At 37.0% G+C, this 16,892-nt stretch overlaps 1 protein-coding gene across 1 annotated transcript in view; it reads right to left on the bottom strand.

Annotated features, from left to right (window-relative positions):
- Positions 1-16,892, bottom strand: part of LOC126177132 (eIF-2-alpha kinase GCN2) — a 317,728-nt gene that overhangs the window by 91,253 nt on the left and 209,583 nt on the right. The window contains exons 17-18 of the mRNA XM_049924405.1: positions 13,793-13,990; positions 3,407-3,566 (exon numbers count right to left, since the gene is read on the bottom strand). Coding sequence (XP_049780362.1) covers positions 3,407-3,566; positions 13,793-13,990 — 358 coding nt within the window. The remainder of the gene's footprint in view (positions 1-3,406; positions 3,567-13,792; positions 13,991-16,892) is intronic.

Genomic DNA, 16,892 nt, shown 5'->3' with positions numbered 1-16,892 from the left:
GAAGCTTGCACAGGATAGAGTAGCACAGAGAGTTGCATCAAACCAGTCTCTGGACTTAAGACCGTAACAACAACATATTCAAATTCCACCAAACACAGCACGTTAGTTTCTGAAGCACAGGAATTGAGATTATGATGCGCTTTTGTAAGCCAAGCATTGCTCATGGCCCGTGATTTTACCAGCCAATGATATCAGATAGAGCATAGGACACGTGATGTAATCAGTCAATTGCAACATCTCTGTTTAGTAGTGTGAACACACAAATAGGAAAAGTTAATGGTTCAAATTAATATGCATTGTGTAGCTAAAAGAAAAGCTAAGCTTTCATATACAATACTGGTCTTTTTTGTGTGTTTTCTACTTTATGATACATAAGACAAATGTGCTTGTAAAATTTCAAGTAATTTCATACATGTCTGGTCTTTTGACTCTAAATTCTTCTAAGTGGCTTGCCCTCGAAGTGTTAAGCTTTAAATAAAAATCAAACTCTCAGTGATTTAAGAAATTCAAAGCAATTATGTGCAAGTAACGTAATTCATGTTGCATAAAAAGAAAATTACTTTGAAAGTAATGATTTTCAAGCCACTATTCATTACACTTTCTTGTTACCTGTTAGAATCCATTTCGGCAGTTGTCAAAGAGTGCCTGAAAACAGGCATTATTGCACGTGCACAGCTACGATGATGCAGGAAGCCTGCATGTTTGTATGTATACAGCATTAAAATCTCTTATATTATGTTATAAATGAAACAGGACATCAGAGGACACTCCAAAAGCATAGGAATTTCGTAAACAATACCAAAATGCGTAATTCAGCTTAAAGTGCACATTCATATGCCCAGATTCACAAAGGAGTAGGGCACAACCTGATGTTAAGCTTTTCAGTGTGGTTTTGGGGATGCAAATTTTCTTGGCGCCCCAGTACCCTGTTATCTCATGTTTGGTTCTTTATTATGGCGTAATGCTATACATGCCAGAAGATAAAAACGTGCACTTGAAATAGTTGACACCAGCCAACAGTGTTTCAAATAAATTGACTGTGAATGTGGAAAAGATTAATAAAAGCTAAATTTCTTTAGAAAATTGACGAAAATAACTTCATTGGTCTGCAAGGCAATTAATGCCTGACTGCCAAAAACCTGGAAATAAAATAAAATCAGAAAACTGAAACTAATAACATATTTCAGCCTTTCATAATTGTGTGAATGTATTTAAATTCACTTGATAGCTCCAGGCCACAGAAATCCATTTTGTTGTCTTTTGACATAAAAGCTGTAAACAAAGAGGAAACAGCAAAATCAATAAATGTAAACACGGGTTATGTGGAGACTACCTGTATCCCCCACTGTAGCTCAGACTGCTCTGTGCAGGCTCAAATCTTGCAGCTTGGGCACACCAGAAAATTTTGCTCTGGGTAAAGCCTGCTACTTATTGCTAATGCTGATACAGTTAACAGCCCTACTTCAAGTAGCCAGAAGCAGAAGAATGTGCTGTTCATAAGGGACTCAACTTTGCGTGCGCATGAGCCCATTGGCAACTGCTCAAACGAACTTAATGTAAACCATTGTGATGTCATGCTCATCGGAAGCACTTTGTTGTTATGAAATATTGCATAGTCTTTGTGCTAAAGCCTTTGACACATTTTGCTGTTAGTAGACAATAGTGTGTGACTGTTTTCTTGTTGTAAACGGCACATTTCCTTTGCAACTTAAGTTTTATTTTAGTTTATTCCCCTTCTTTATGTTTTATTGCTGCAGTATTATTCTGCAGTAGTGGGATAAGGTAAAATTCTTTGCTAAAGTATCAGTTCTTACCAGTTGAAACCACAAAAATTTAACAGAAAACAAAAACAATGAAAAATTCCAAGAATTCTAAAAATTTTCCGTGTTTTTCCTGGATGAAAAATTTCTTGGATTTTGTTAGAAACACAATGTCACAAGATAAACCACAAGTTGTCGTATAACGTATGTTCATTCGATCATGTTCCACTGTGGTTTCTTACAATAGCCACAGGTGGTAGTGTTCTATGTTAACTATGCTAACTGTGTATACCTTCGTATCTGTATATCCAGATGGTAAGGTCAATATATGGGCATGCAGTGGCCAAAACCAACAATGAAATAAAAAGGGTTGTTGGCTGTGGATGACGAGTGGTGCTTTCACAGTACATGTGGAAGGTGCAGTGAACTCCTTAGAGGAAGAGGAACACTGACAGAGAGACTGCCTTTGAACTTGCATAATCTGAAGGTATAGGTTGCTTGAAATGTTTCAATGTTTGTTGGGTTATATGATTGTCATTGTTCAGAGTAGTTAAGAATTGTCTTTCAGCACCAACATGCAGGAAGTAGTAGTCCGATGAAATCAAGTTCGTACATGACTGTGGTACAGGATAGATGGACCCTGAGAACTTTTACAACAGCAACTGTAATTATCTACAAGAATTAGAAAAATGTAATGCTGAATTTGAATGACAGATCCAATGCAAATGTTACATGCTCACACATAACTACCCAGAGTGTACGTTTAATCACAAAGTCCAGAAAACTGGATGGCTGTCAAAACAACGCTTATTTTGATTTGACTACTGATATGTCGATCCTGTTGTTGTCAGTCACTTGCAATGTCTTCTGAGTGCCTTGCTGTCATACCGCTGATGTTAGTCAACAAAACATGTTAAAAAAATAAGTGACTGTGACAATTTTCTACTACACATGAGAGTACAAAAAATTTATTTTAAGAATTACAAAGGTGGGACCTTGACTCCGATATAATCTTAAAGTTACATATTTTCTAATATTTCCTACTTTAAGGGTACTGAGTTGAAACTGTTGAAGAAATGCGAATTCTTAAACTCCATCATTTCATTTAGGACCTCATTTTTCCACTTTTGGCCATGGATGAGTAATTCCATTTCCTTTTGTTTTGACCACCATTTCAAAGTCCTGCACTGACGATTTGTCTTGTGACACTGTGTTTCGAGTTACATTTAATACCAAGATCAAAAGAGCCACAGAAATTTAGGTACCTCAACAAATCACACAAAGACGGACATGCCACAAAACAAAGTGAGGATTACTTAAAAACTTTTCATGTGAACAGAAGACTAACATACAAAATGTCATCATTTGTTATTAAGTTATCTTTCTCTTTCTACACAGGGTGACCACACCACATGCCAAGACTACACAAAGAAACTTGTGTTAGATGTTTCTACTGCCATTCTAGCATGATGATGAGATCTATCCTTGAAATATGTTGCTAATTAAATAATTTATATTGTCAACAAATTTTTTAGACTGGTAGTGCTATCTGAATACCTTTTCTTGAAAAGTGTGTGGTCAGCTCCTAATAAACTTTTACCTAAATCCTTGTAACATAACAATTTAATCTGCACCATCACACATACCTGATTGTAAACTACTTTGCCACCTGCACTCCCTAATTCTGGGGAAACATATAGTGCGGTGCCAACCTGACCAGTCATTGATCCATCTCCAAGATCATTTGAAAATGACATTTGGTCAGATACTATGTTGTTGGGCTCCAGATGTGCAAGTGCTCCAGATCTATTAAAAAGAATAATATTATGTAATAATATTGTAAGACTTCACACAATTTATATATCAAGCTTCTAAAAAAACCACAAGCTATTAAAAACATGTAAGGTAACTAACAGGACATATAATAGATATAAAAAGTATCTCAGAACCTACCAAGAAGTGCGCTATAGGCACAGTGATGTCTGCTGCCACGCAAAACATACAAATAGTGTCTGCAGTCACAAAAAAGAGAATGCTGTGGAATAAACAGAGGTTCCTTGTAGAGCTCAAAGGCTTCCAACATCTTTGAGAGACTGGTGTCAATGATATGGCAAGATTGTGTGTGAAATTTCAGTCCCACTCACAAAACACATGTCAATAGTTTCTATTACCACAATCAGGTAGAAAGAAATAAGTATGTGTGCATCCAAAAGTGCCCAAGTTGAGCGTGTGTACGCACACGCACACACACACACACACACACACACACACACACACACACACACACACTGTAGTATTACCATCATGATTATTTCATGTAAAAAGTGTAAACATACTTTCCAAACTTCTCAAAATAAGATACAAAGGATACTCTAGAAAGTTCTGTGTTGGATTGTGTGGTGAGAGAGTGAAATGCGAGACCATCACCCACTGGCAACAGTTTACATCAAAACTATATTATGTGATGATTTGATGTATTTGTTGTCACATTCTAAGGTGACATTTTCTCACCAGCAGGGTAAAGAGTTGTTACAAAATTTTTCAACAAACTGATCTAACACATCTCAAAGATGCCTGGTGGGGTTCTGTTATGCCTACACCACTCTTAAGTAAATATCATGCAGTCACGTGATCAGGGGCTTTACATAGCAACGCAGAATGAAAAGATAATCATATTATCTCTCAATCGAACATTTCTTCACTGTTCTTGATCTGATTAACAACAGAAGACCTCCACAATACCTGATAAGAATGCCTGAGTGTCTGTACAGCATGCATTTGCGTTCAACTGTGTGAATCACTTAGTGTCTTAGAGATAATAGATGTAGATTTTCATTCTTCTTGGATGGTTTTACTTTGTTATAATGTCACAAGGACATATTCAATGGTGTGTCTGGAGACTTCAAGCAACAACACGTTCTGACTGCACCGCAACACTTAACATTGTTGGAACTGAGCACATTGCTTATCAGAAACAGTATGAAGTTGTTCAGCATACTAAATGGATTTAGGGAATTTATTTCCTAGTAATATATATCAGTTGTGGATTGACTGACTTACAGTTACAATTTGAACAGCTTTTCCAAGGCCAATTTCGTAGCATATTGCAAAGACCCAGACCAATTCCTGTCCTATTTGCTACTGTAAAAAGATTGAACAAATGTTCTACAGCATATTTTTTGATGTCTTATAACTAAAATGTCTACGTGAAACAGTACTGTTATGTGGGTGTTAGTAGAAACACTCACATCAGATGCCAATACATCAGATGGACCGATGTGGACACTTCACAACTGCAATTCGGATTGGAGTAACATTATTTTTGGTAACATAATGCATTTATAAATAGTTGTTGCTTCATACTTTTTGGATTTGAATATCTGTACTCAGACATCAATTTCCTAAAGAAGTACAATGCACTTATATATATATATATATATATATATATAAAAAAGACCTTTGAGGGTTTCTGAATGCTGTTAAGTACAAGAAGTTTTGAACATTCTAAGAGCGCTGGCAGGGAATGTGTAGCTTATAAGTCTTGTATTTTCAAAACTGTCACTTTGATTCACACTAACAGCAAGCGCTTTTTGAAGTTTTTATACGAATTCTATATTAATAATCAGATGTAAATGTTAATTAACAAAATACTGAATCATAATTTCTTAACAAAAAAACATCTTTTCATTTTTAACCCCGTAACTTTTTGTTTCCAAATTATGCTTCAAAAAATAATATTTTTTTAATTAATGAAAAAATTTTATAATGAATGAAAACACATACAGACAAATAAAGACAGCTTTTAAAGCTCAAAATAATGAGTTACGAAGTTCTGAAGATCACCAATAATAAAATCCTGCTGGGCTTTGATGAAAATATCCTAAAACTTGAAGCACAGTGGAGGTATTTATCTCGTACCACTGGCAAGCATTGGTCACTCAGCTGATCAACTGTCATCACTTTCAGTCTCTAATGAAGTACAATCACAGTCTTCTTCTCTTTCTGAGCTGCTAAATTTAATGTCAAACTCAGGATCACTACAGCCATCCTTATTTGAAAGCACTGCCTAAACAACAATACAGGAGAGAGAGTGTCTGGACAGCCCGCATTTTGCTGTCACATATCCAAAGCTGCACACAATAAAGATGATGTCAAGTGGCAACCACCTCAACCAAAAAGTGACAGCCAGGTTACAAATGTAGTACCAGATGCTCTCCAGCAGCCAGACACTTAATTATCAGATGGATATAAGCAAGTTTTTTTATTTTTCTGAAGATCTCTCCTTAAGTTGCCTAAGTATACTTAGGATTTTAAGTTTCTGTCAAAATGAGGTAGCTTGAGTTAAAGGGTTAGTTATTAATCTGATGAAAATGACATGTGAAACGCCTTATTTTCTATTTGATGTTTCACATTTTTGTACCAAATTTTAATTTGCTGTGACTCTTCAAATTTTCATGCAAATAGTAACTAAAAATAAAAAGGTGGTATTTTTATTAAAGATTATGATTCAATATTTGTTATATGACCTCTCCATTTGATAATAAATATGGTAATAAAGTAAAAAAATTATTACTGGTAAGAATGGAAACAGCAACTTTGTGATTACAAGATAGAGACTGGAGAAATTCATATTTTGTGATAAATGTGAATTCTGCCTCAAAATTAAGATGCTACTTCACAGTGAATTGTATCCAGATGAACTATTTTATCAGAGATAGTTTGAAATAGCTTTTTTTCTGCATATAAATATAAAAAATGTAAATAGTTTTCAGTTACTGGTATTGTACACCATCTAGCAAAGTCCAGTTTCAGACGGTAATGGGTGTAAGAACGTGTTTGCAAAATAAAATGTGTATGAACGCTTCGAAATATCAATGCACTCAATGATCTGATGCCATGCCAACTGTGGATGGTTGAATGGTCTATTCAGGATACACACCGTGTAATGCAACATATTAGAACTCAGCCGTGGGATCTAGCATTTTACAACAAAGAGACGCTTACACTTGTTTGTTAGCTCAAGCTCAAAAGATTGTATAATGTGGACAATTTTAACATAGCAAATTAGGTGGCGGATGTTTTGAACTGTGGTCACATTGAATACCACTAGAGGTCGGTCCTGAACTACGTCATTAACAATTCTCTGCTAATCCCAACAAGCAATTGCGCGCTAGCCATCCCCGAATGGCTTGTGTTGTGCATTGCTCTTTGTTTTCTTATTTTGAAATAAGTGAAGTGATTGATCATGCTATGATCATTCTTGAAAGCTTAAATAGTGGCAAACGAAGAAAACAAAGGCCATTTCGGAACAAAAAGGTGTTTAACTTTTTGCAAAAGCAAACAATCCAGTCAAAAAGTTTGTAATCACCACTTCTTCTAACAGTAAACTTCATAGAACTATAAATTTCATAGAACTACGGCTCTCTCCGTCTTCACTCATGTAGCATAGCAATCTTTTCATCTACATCATTTACACAAAAAAAGCTAATTTCCCTAAAAATACAAGCAAATTTCGCCGAAAATAGATGCTACTTTTTCCGGCTTGCACATTACGACTTTCAGCTACTGGTGGCTCTGTTAAAATGCTACAAATTTTTTGTGATTAATAGTGTTTGGAAATTTTCGAATCTTCAAAGCTGCTGAAATTTTTGTATTCTGAGATGTGCATAATACTGCTATAGGAAACTGAAGTCTGGGTACTGACCTTCAAATTCTATAAATATGAAGAAAATCAAAGATGGGCAATCCATAAGGTGCCTTCCTGAACGACAACTGAGACAATAACCAGGGCAGATTTTACTGTCCATCCAGGCATTCACGTCATCCAACTGTTAGTACTAATATGTTAACAATCTTGATGGATCACTTTTTGGGAAACAAACTTGGGTGACCAGCTCATCAATTTGTGTTGCAAACAGTATGATGTGTCGCAATCTGCTCTCCTCGTGCCTAAATGAATTACAGGTAACCCACTGCCAAAGACTACGATTTCAGTGTTATGCTGGCAGATTACCTGCATGTGAATTGGCCGTGTTGATCACAGGCTCTGAGAAACACAAGCTCTTAGGTCTGGGAAGAAACTTCAGTGAGCATAGCTCTGCCAAGGTCTTGCATTTATCATGCATCTCACAAAACTCTTACAGCTATCATAGGCTTGTGAGCAGGTTTGTCAGAAACCCTACCAACACATGCAAGTTGAAACCCTACTATCACATGCAAGTTGAAACCCTACCATCACATGCAAGTTGAAACCCTACCATCACATGCAAGTTCCTTGGATGCCAATATTCTGGCTCAGGTGAAAGAATATTGTGATTAGAGGACTGAAGAAGCTTGAGTAATGGCTTTAGATAACAGGGAGAACGCAGCTATGTTTAGGCCTGTTAATTGCTTTACCAAGTCTATTGTTTTTAATTTTGGGAAAATAAATTGCAGTACTTTAGGATCAAAACATAGGTCAGTGGGTGTGAAAGGGTCATGAAATATAGTTGACTGGAATTTTGTCGGGTTGTCAGAAGTGTATAAAAAAAAGAGGGATGAGGGAGGGAGATGGGGGGTGGGGGGGGGGGGGAGGGGAGGGGGGATGGAGGGAGGGGAGGAGATAATTAAATATAAGGTAGGTCATGACCTACAGAGGAACAGAGAAGGAACGAAGTTGAGGAGTAGCCTCTATTGTAAACAAGCAAATTAAAAACAATGTAAGTTTAACAGTAAAACTTGACAAAAACTGACAAATGATTCTTCAATTGCAAATTCGGGTGTGATGGAAAAAAATGATGGGAGGTCACACGTTAGTACAAGAAGAATACCAAATTTGTCTAACACATTCTTCCAGATGAAAACAAATAAAAATCGGATCTGGCAAGGACCTAATGAATTTAAAATGAAACTGACTGCAATTTATAATATAGAAATTTCGAAGACTGAAAAGGTCCTCAACAACACTTTATTCACAAGTGACCATAAATTTGCAAGAAACAGAGTAAAAACTGATACAAAGCTAGAAAGAAACAAATTCAGGCAGAAGGCCAGATACGTAGACTATGAGCAATTGAGTAAGAATGGGAGGCATTCGACATGAAAATCAGCAACAAGTTCCACATCGTAAGAAGTCACAGCTACATGCTGTAGATAAAATGAGCAGTTAGTTAACAAATGAAATAATATAACCATGAAAGAAGTTAAAGGTATGAAAAATAAAACAGAAAGCAAGAATTTCAAGCAAATGACGAAACAGAGATAACAAAATACACTGAATTAAACAAAACTATTGATAAAAGCATTCAAAGATGATGAGAGAAGCTAACGAAAATGCGGAAAGATTAACAACTGAAAACAATAAAAGAATGATGAAAAAAATAAATAAATACGTAAATAAGGTGAAATGGTGACTTGCGTTGGTTAGACAATGCATTTCACCGGTCGAGACATTCAACGAATGCCCAACAATTAAAAACCGGGGGGCGGGGAGTGGGGGGTGGGTAGATGGCCAGGTGCATGTAGCTTCCCCACACTGAGAATCCTGTGTACAAACTTATACATGTAGACAGTCCACCTGTCACAGATGTATTGAGAATCCTGACGATTTTTTCCTGTTATCGACATTGCTCCTGGTACAATATCGGTCCTGGGAATTCCAAGACTTTCGATAATTTTAATTCTGAAGTCGGATAACAAATGACACAAGAAATTTTTTTTTTTTTTTTGTGTGACATAATCACAAATTAACAATTTTCTGATTTTTCCCCTTTATTTATATCATGAAAGGTTGCTGCCTAACAAATTTCAGGACTCTAGGTCAATGGGAATTATCATGTAGATTTTGATTAATGAGTATCCGAGTATCAAAATATGTGCCATAGCTGTAAAAATGGTAACAATTTACACACTGATTGAATACTGTAATGGTTAAGATACTGATTTCATATGCAAAAGGAAGTGGGTTTGAATGTTGGAGTTTTTTTTTTTTTTTTTTTTTTTTTTTTTTTTTTTTTTTTTTTTTTTTTTTTTTTAAATCTTTATTGAAATGATTCTGATCATTATTTTTATTCAGTTAATTGGTTTACATATTATTTTTTCTATTCATTTATCACATCATACTTGCTCTCATTTTTCTTCCTATCAGTCTTTTTCCACATCGAATTCCACTTCATGTGATTTTCAATGTTGTTATACGTTAACTTCGATTTAATTGCTTCCATTTCATCATCTTACGTTTTTGTCCGTGTTATTGCATTCATTATTTCTATTTCCTATTTTGCTTGAATTTTGTTTTACTAATAATCCCTGCTTTTGTTCAAATTATCATCCATGTTATTTTGTCCATAGTACAATAAGAACAACTGCCATCCAAAACACCTCATAACAAAAAACTGCATTGTTGACCCCACTGCACAGTCAATATAAATAGATTATTTCATCTTTTGTTTTCTAACCAATAGATCAGCATTTTCAAATGTTTAAACGTTATTAGAGATAAATAAAAATAACTAAATTCACACGCAGAAAGATTCAGAGTGGAAGAAGAAGAATAGGATGAAAAGTAAGAGCAACATTGACTTTGAGCCTGGGATCACAATCTCAACCATTTGCTGGAGTTGTCAGAAAACAAATTAAAACCAAGTGAAAACATAACACATAATTGATTTTGACTCTACTGTACCATTGCCTAGGAGTAGAACATTCAAAGGTATTTACTGCTTCCAGGATTGCCTGCTGAAGAGAATTACAAGCAAGAACAATACGTTCCAGCACATCCTCTGGAGTTATTGGAATATCGCGATAGACAACGTCTTTAATGCATCCCCAAACAAAAGTCCAGAGGATTTAAATCAGGAGACCTAGCACGCCAAGTAAATGTTCCTCCTCAACCAATCCATCCGCCAGGATACTTTCGGTTCAGAACACGATGTGCACATAGGGCATTATATGCTGGACATCCATCTTGTTGATACCACATAAGCATTCTGGTTCTTAATGGCACTTCATCCAGAAGAGGAGGAAGAATTCGTCTGAGGAAGTTAGCATAGGCTCTGCAGTTTAGACTACCATTGATGAAATAAGGGCCAATAATTGGAGTACAAAGCATCCCACACCACACATTAACTCTCCATTGACGCTGATGTTCCACCTGTCTAAACCATCGCGGGTTGTCGCTGGACCAATAATGCATGTTCCTTGTATTTACCTGTCCTTTGTTTGAGAAGGAACATTCATCGGTAAATAGAACATTGGAGAAGAAGTTCGGGTTGGCAAGGATCTGCTGCTGTGCCCACTGACAGAACTGTAAACAATTCTGGAAATCATCCCCATGCAATTCTTGATGTAGGTGTACATGGTAAGGATGGAACCGGTGATGTGTAAGAATACTGGTTTTAGGAATGCCAATCTCGTGTTCAAGCTGTCATCTGCTCACATATGGATTCATAGCAACGGAAGTGAGAACAGGCACTTCGACAGCTTCGTCCCCGCGAGAGGTACGACAACTGCGTTGTCGTGGGTTGAAACTTCCTGTTTCCTGAAGCTTCGCAACAAGACAAGAAAACATACGTCGAGAAGGTGGGTTCTTGTCAGCATATCGCTCTCTATGCAGTTCCGCTGCCTGTGTAGCATTTCGCCTACCTTCAACAACAACAACAATAAAAGAAACGTTATGTCAATGCAGTTTGTAGGACGGACAGCCTTTACTGTATGCCTACTCTATACAACAGTATTTAAAGTATTTAAAAGGACTAAACTACTGTACATAAGAAAACAGTATTGCAATTACTGTTCTGCTAACTTACATTCCCCATACATGAGTAGCATTTCCACCTTCTCTTCATTGGTGTACATTCTACTCACACAACTGATGATGATTGACGGAACGACAGGTGTGCACTCTACTTATGTCTACATTTGTCCTCTGTCAATGTCAACACGTTGATGTGTTCCATTGCCCCGAGTACCTACGTGCCTGGAGGATCAATGTCAATGTTGTGTTATGTAATTAATAATGTTGTGTTTCAGTGAATGGTGCACTGTGGTACATTTTTGAATAAGTCTTTAAGAGAGGAAATGAATTACCGAATAAAAAATTCAGGGTGTCATTTAAAAAAGTCATCCGCTGTCCATATTTTTGTAAAAAACAAAGCTATAATGAAGGAATGAAGGCAATCATGCTGACTGATGTCCCCCTGACAGCTAAAGAACATTTGTTTGAATCATTCTGTAATTTGCGTTTGGACAAAAAGTTATTTAGGATGGTCAAGATAAATTGGACACACACATATATATATATATATATATATATATATATATATATATATATATATATATATATATATATATATATATATAATAGAGGGAAACATTCCACGTGGGAAAAATATATTTAAAAAGAAAGATGATGAGACTTACCAAACAAAAGCGCTGGCTGGTCGATAGACACACAAACAAACACAAACATACACACAAAAATCTAGCTTTCGCAACCAACGGTTGCCTCGTCAGGAAAGAGGGAAGGAGAAGGAAAGACAAAAGGATATGGGTTTTAAGGGAGAGGGTAAGGAGTCATTCCAATCCCGGGAGCGGAAAGACTTACCTTAGGGGGAAAAAAGGACAGGTATACACTCGCACACACACACACATATCCATCCGCATATACACAGACACAAGCAGACATTTGTCACAAATGTCTGCTTGTGTCTGTGTATATGCGGATGGATATGTGTGTGTGTGCGAGTGTATACCTGTCCTTTTTTCCCCCTAAGGTAAGTCTTTCCGCTCCCGGGATTGGAATGACTCCTTACCCTCTCCCTTAAAACCCATATCCTTTTGTCTTTCCTTCTCCTTCCCTCTTTCCTGACGAGGCAACCGTTGGTTGCGAAAGCTAGATTTTTTAGATTTTTGTGTGTATGTTTGTGTTTGTTTGTGTGTCTATCGACCAGCCAGCGCTTTTGTTTGGTAAGTCTCATCATCTTTCTTTTTAAATATATATATATATATATATATATATATATATATAGGGAAACATTGCACGTGTGAAAAACAAAGATGATGTAACCTACCAAACGAAAGCGTTGGCATGTTGATACAAACACAAACACACACACACAAAATTCAAGCTTTTGCAACCAACGATTGCTTTGTCAGGAAAGAGGGAAAGATGAAAGGATGTGGGTTTTAAGGGAGAGGGTAAGGAGTCATTCCAATCCCGGGAGCGGAAAGACTTACCTTAGGGGGGGAAAAAAGGACAGGTATACACTTGCGCGCGTGTGCGCGCGCACACACACACACACACACACACACACACACACACACACACACACACACACGACATATATGGATATGTGTGTGTGCGCGCGAGTGTATACCCGTCCTTTTTTCCCCCCTAAGGTAAGTCTTTCCGCTCCCGGGACTGGAATGACTCCTTACCCTCTCCCTTAAAACCCACATCCTTTCGTTTTTCCCTCTCCTTCCCTCTTTCCTGACGAAGCAACTGTTGGTCGCGAAAGCTTGAATTTTGTGTGTGTGTTTGTGTTTGTTTGTGTGTCTATCAAAAATGCCAACGCTTTCGTTTGGTAAGTTACATCATCTTTGTTTATATTGCTCTATTGGAACTGACTTTTCAGTAACCCATCAGACAGGTATCTGCATAGTACTCATGAATTGCAAAAATACCATTTTGATTTGTTGGTGTAGGATGCAGTTCAGAGGAAGACTCTTCAATGATGGGAATTTCGCCCTTTAAAAAAATGTTCAACATTTGTCACTATACTCATTGCTCTGTAGAGATCCTGCAAAGACTGGAACATAAGCAGCAAGGCTTGTAAGAGCAGAAAGCTCACTCCCTCTACATTCTATCTCTTCTCATGCTGTGCAAATGTGATTATGTTTTGCCTAATTTTCCAGTTGCATACCACTTACATTGGACATAAGGTACAGAAAAATAAACCTGAGACATAGCTGCAACAAACATCATTCAAATGAACTATAAAGTTTTTAATAAATTAAATATTTAAAAGCTTAATAAATTTCATTCATTTAAGGACCTTGTCAAGATGTTGGTTGTAGCAAGCCCGAAGTCACCAATCTTGACATGGTCATTGCAGTCAAGAAAAATATTTACAGGCTTGAGGTCTCTATGAATCATACCCTGCTGGTGGATGTGTGCCAAGCCATCAACCATCTCTCGAAAAAGTCTCCAAATTCGATCTTGATCTTCATATAATCCACTGTCTATGGCAGTCCTGTGACAAAAATCAAAAGAATGACGTATTTTGCAATGATAGGAAAATGCACACCATTCAAATTTTCAATGAAGACAAATCATCAGAAGATGAGGTGAATGTGGTGAGCAGCAGATTTGTCAGTAGAACAGGAGGAAAACATCTTAGTTATCAGAAAAGTTGTTTGTCAGAGTCTCTCCCTCTCTCTAAAACACACACACACACACACACACACACACACACACACACACACACACACAGTGTGAGTGAGAGAGAGAGAGAGAGAGAGAGAGAGAGAGAGAGAGAGAGAGAGAAGAGGGGGGGGGGATTTTTTTTATACAGTAATGTGCAATGCTAGAGTTTGGATTCTAGTATGAAGGAAAAAAGTGGAAAATAAATAAAATAACATAACTCATGGTTTATTTGGAAGCCTGACTCAAAATAAAACCTGATTACAAGGATATAGGAGGAGATTCTTCACTGTGCTAACTTAAAAGTTGGTTTCTTAATTTATGAATCAAAGAAATTCATTAAAGCTGGTAGCAATGTTACACAGTAGGTTGAATGAAGCACTCAATTTCAACCTTCAGCATTGCTTGCTGCTACTGTTTGCTTCTTTCACAATAGTAGGCTGTAAAGTACATGGGACATTAGCATTATTATTATTCAAGGTTTTTGTTTCCTCATTAGCATTATTATTATTCAAGGTTTTTGTTTCCTCTTGGTGGCAACATTTAGTAGTTGACAGCAAGTCAAATTACACCTAGTATGTGTGGTACATATAATTAGAGTATTTATACTACAATCTGTCAGAGAGTATTTTATGCAGCACATCCTTCGTGTAGTCCCAGGACCATGAGGGATGGTGCTAGTCACCTGAGCTGCTACTTTTTGCATCCAAGCACCTGTGGCTCTTTATCAGACTACTCTGATGATAAAATCCTCAAAGCAGAAGCTCACCATCTATTTTGTTAAATATTACATGTACTCCACTGGAAGAAGTACATATGAGAAGAGAAAAAGCCATTTTTATTTTTTGAAGTCAGAGACGTTGAGAAGTTACTGTCCACTTGACACTATGATCTATGAGGCAGTACTAGTTGAAATGGACAAGGATAGGTTAGGAAAATGACTATGTGCTTTTTAAGGAGCCATTACATCATTACTCTGAAATGAGTACAGAAAACTGTGAAAAATCTGGATCAGTACAGCCCAAACTTCTGCAAAATAAAAACATATATTTGCCTCATATTAATTAGTAAAAGGGAGCTAAAGTTGTGTTTTGTGATGGCAGGGAAAATGGCTATCTTGTAAACGGTAATTATAACAGCTGACAACTTGCCAAGGTGTAACTTTTTGTGAGGCATGTCCGGAAAGTAAGTACCATTTTGCAAAAAAAACTCATAAAAACATTTTTCAAACCAAAATTTATTTTTACATTAAACAGCATTTCTTAAACTATCTTTCTACGTAGTTGCCACCATTGTCCAAATATTCTGACTAGGGCTGTGTGGTGGTTTGTTATACTTCACCTCATGCACCAAACACTTAAATAAGTTGCCACCTGAACATTCCTTTTATATTGAATGAATGTTGCTTACCAAGTAATCGGTCACCATTCAGTATTATTAATCAGGGCCCAACTATCTGTGCCTTCTTCCTCTAACTTGGCTCAGACTTCACCTATTCGCAGGCTGCAGATAAAGCTGCTAAAAATTAACTTATAGTTCTCATTCACTCCATCAATAAGAAGTGATAGATAAGGACAGCTACCAACTCGTGTACTGCCTCTCTGCATTAAATACACAACAGATTTTATATTCAACTTGATAATTAACGATTATGATACATTTATTTTCTCTGACATTTCACATTCTTAGATTTCAAGGAGCTCTTTCTTCTGCACCACCCGCTCCATGGAACTCTTTATCTCCACCTCCGCAGGTAGGGTCATCTGACTGCTATCCTTTACCGTACAGTCAGTGGATCATTAGCTCTGCTATCAGCACCTACGATTTAAAACACCTCCCAATAGTGGGGTGGTTACTAATTATCAACTACTATCAGTCACAAACATCCTTTCTGCATCATACGTATTTAAGGATGTGTTACTTCTCACTCAAGGAATGGGATGTATCACTACAATTTGTAATAGTGGGAAACCTACTCTTCTATGCCCTCTTCACAGAAAGTGAAGACAGTCATTGCTAAACACTGCTTTTCATGTCGTCATCGGTGTGATGCATCTTCCTCCAAAATCACACTTCACATTCAAGACCAAGTGGTACTCTGAAAGAGTGAGATCAGGGCAGTGTTGCAGGTGATTTAACTGCTCACAAAGGAACTGGTGAACGATGTTTTGAGTGACACCAACAGGATACCTTGCCTGAGCATTTTGTTTTGGATTGTCCATTGATGTTTTCTCAATGTTTCACAGTATTGTAGTGCATTGTTGGTTTACCTCTCAGAAGGGAACAAGCAGAATGATCTGTCCGTCTCAGAATGCAGTGTGCATGAAGCTTTGTGCTGACAATGTTGTTTTGATTTTTTTTTTTTTTTGGGGGGGGTGGGGATCTTGAGTGTCTCCATTGTATCAACTGTTGCTCTGACTGTGGACTGATATGACTATCTAAGTTTCAACACCAGGCACAATTCCGTTTAAGAATTCATCTCTCTCGTCAGTCTATTGGGTAAGGAATGTCAGAGCACTGCCAAGTTGTTTCATTTTGTGGACATGCTTTAATATTTTTGGAACACAATAGGAAGACAATTTGTGAAAATTTAAGCAATTTGTGACAATCTCATGCAAAACAGTATCTGAAATTTCTCTTGTGAGAAATTCTTATTGTGAAACAAAATTTTCTCATTCATTTACTCAAACGAACTATTATTGACAACAGAAGTCCACCCACCATGTGCTACA

The sequence above is a fragment of the Schistocerca cancellata genome, chromosome 1 (genome assembly GCF_023864275.1).
Source record: "Schistocerca cancellata isolate TAMUIC-IGC-003103 chromosome 1, iqSchCanc2.1, whole genome shotgun sequence".
Classification (NCBI taxonomy): domain Eukaryota; kingdom Metazoa; phylum Arthropoda; class Insecta; order Orthoptera; family Acrididae; genus Schistocerca; species Schistocerca cancellata.
This window is presented reverse-complemented; position numbering and strand designations above follow the sequence as displayed.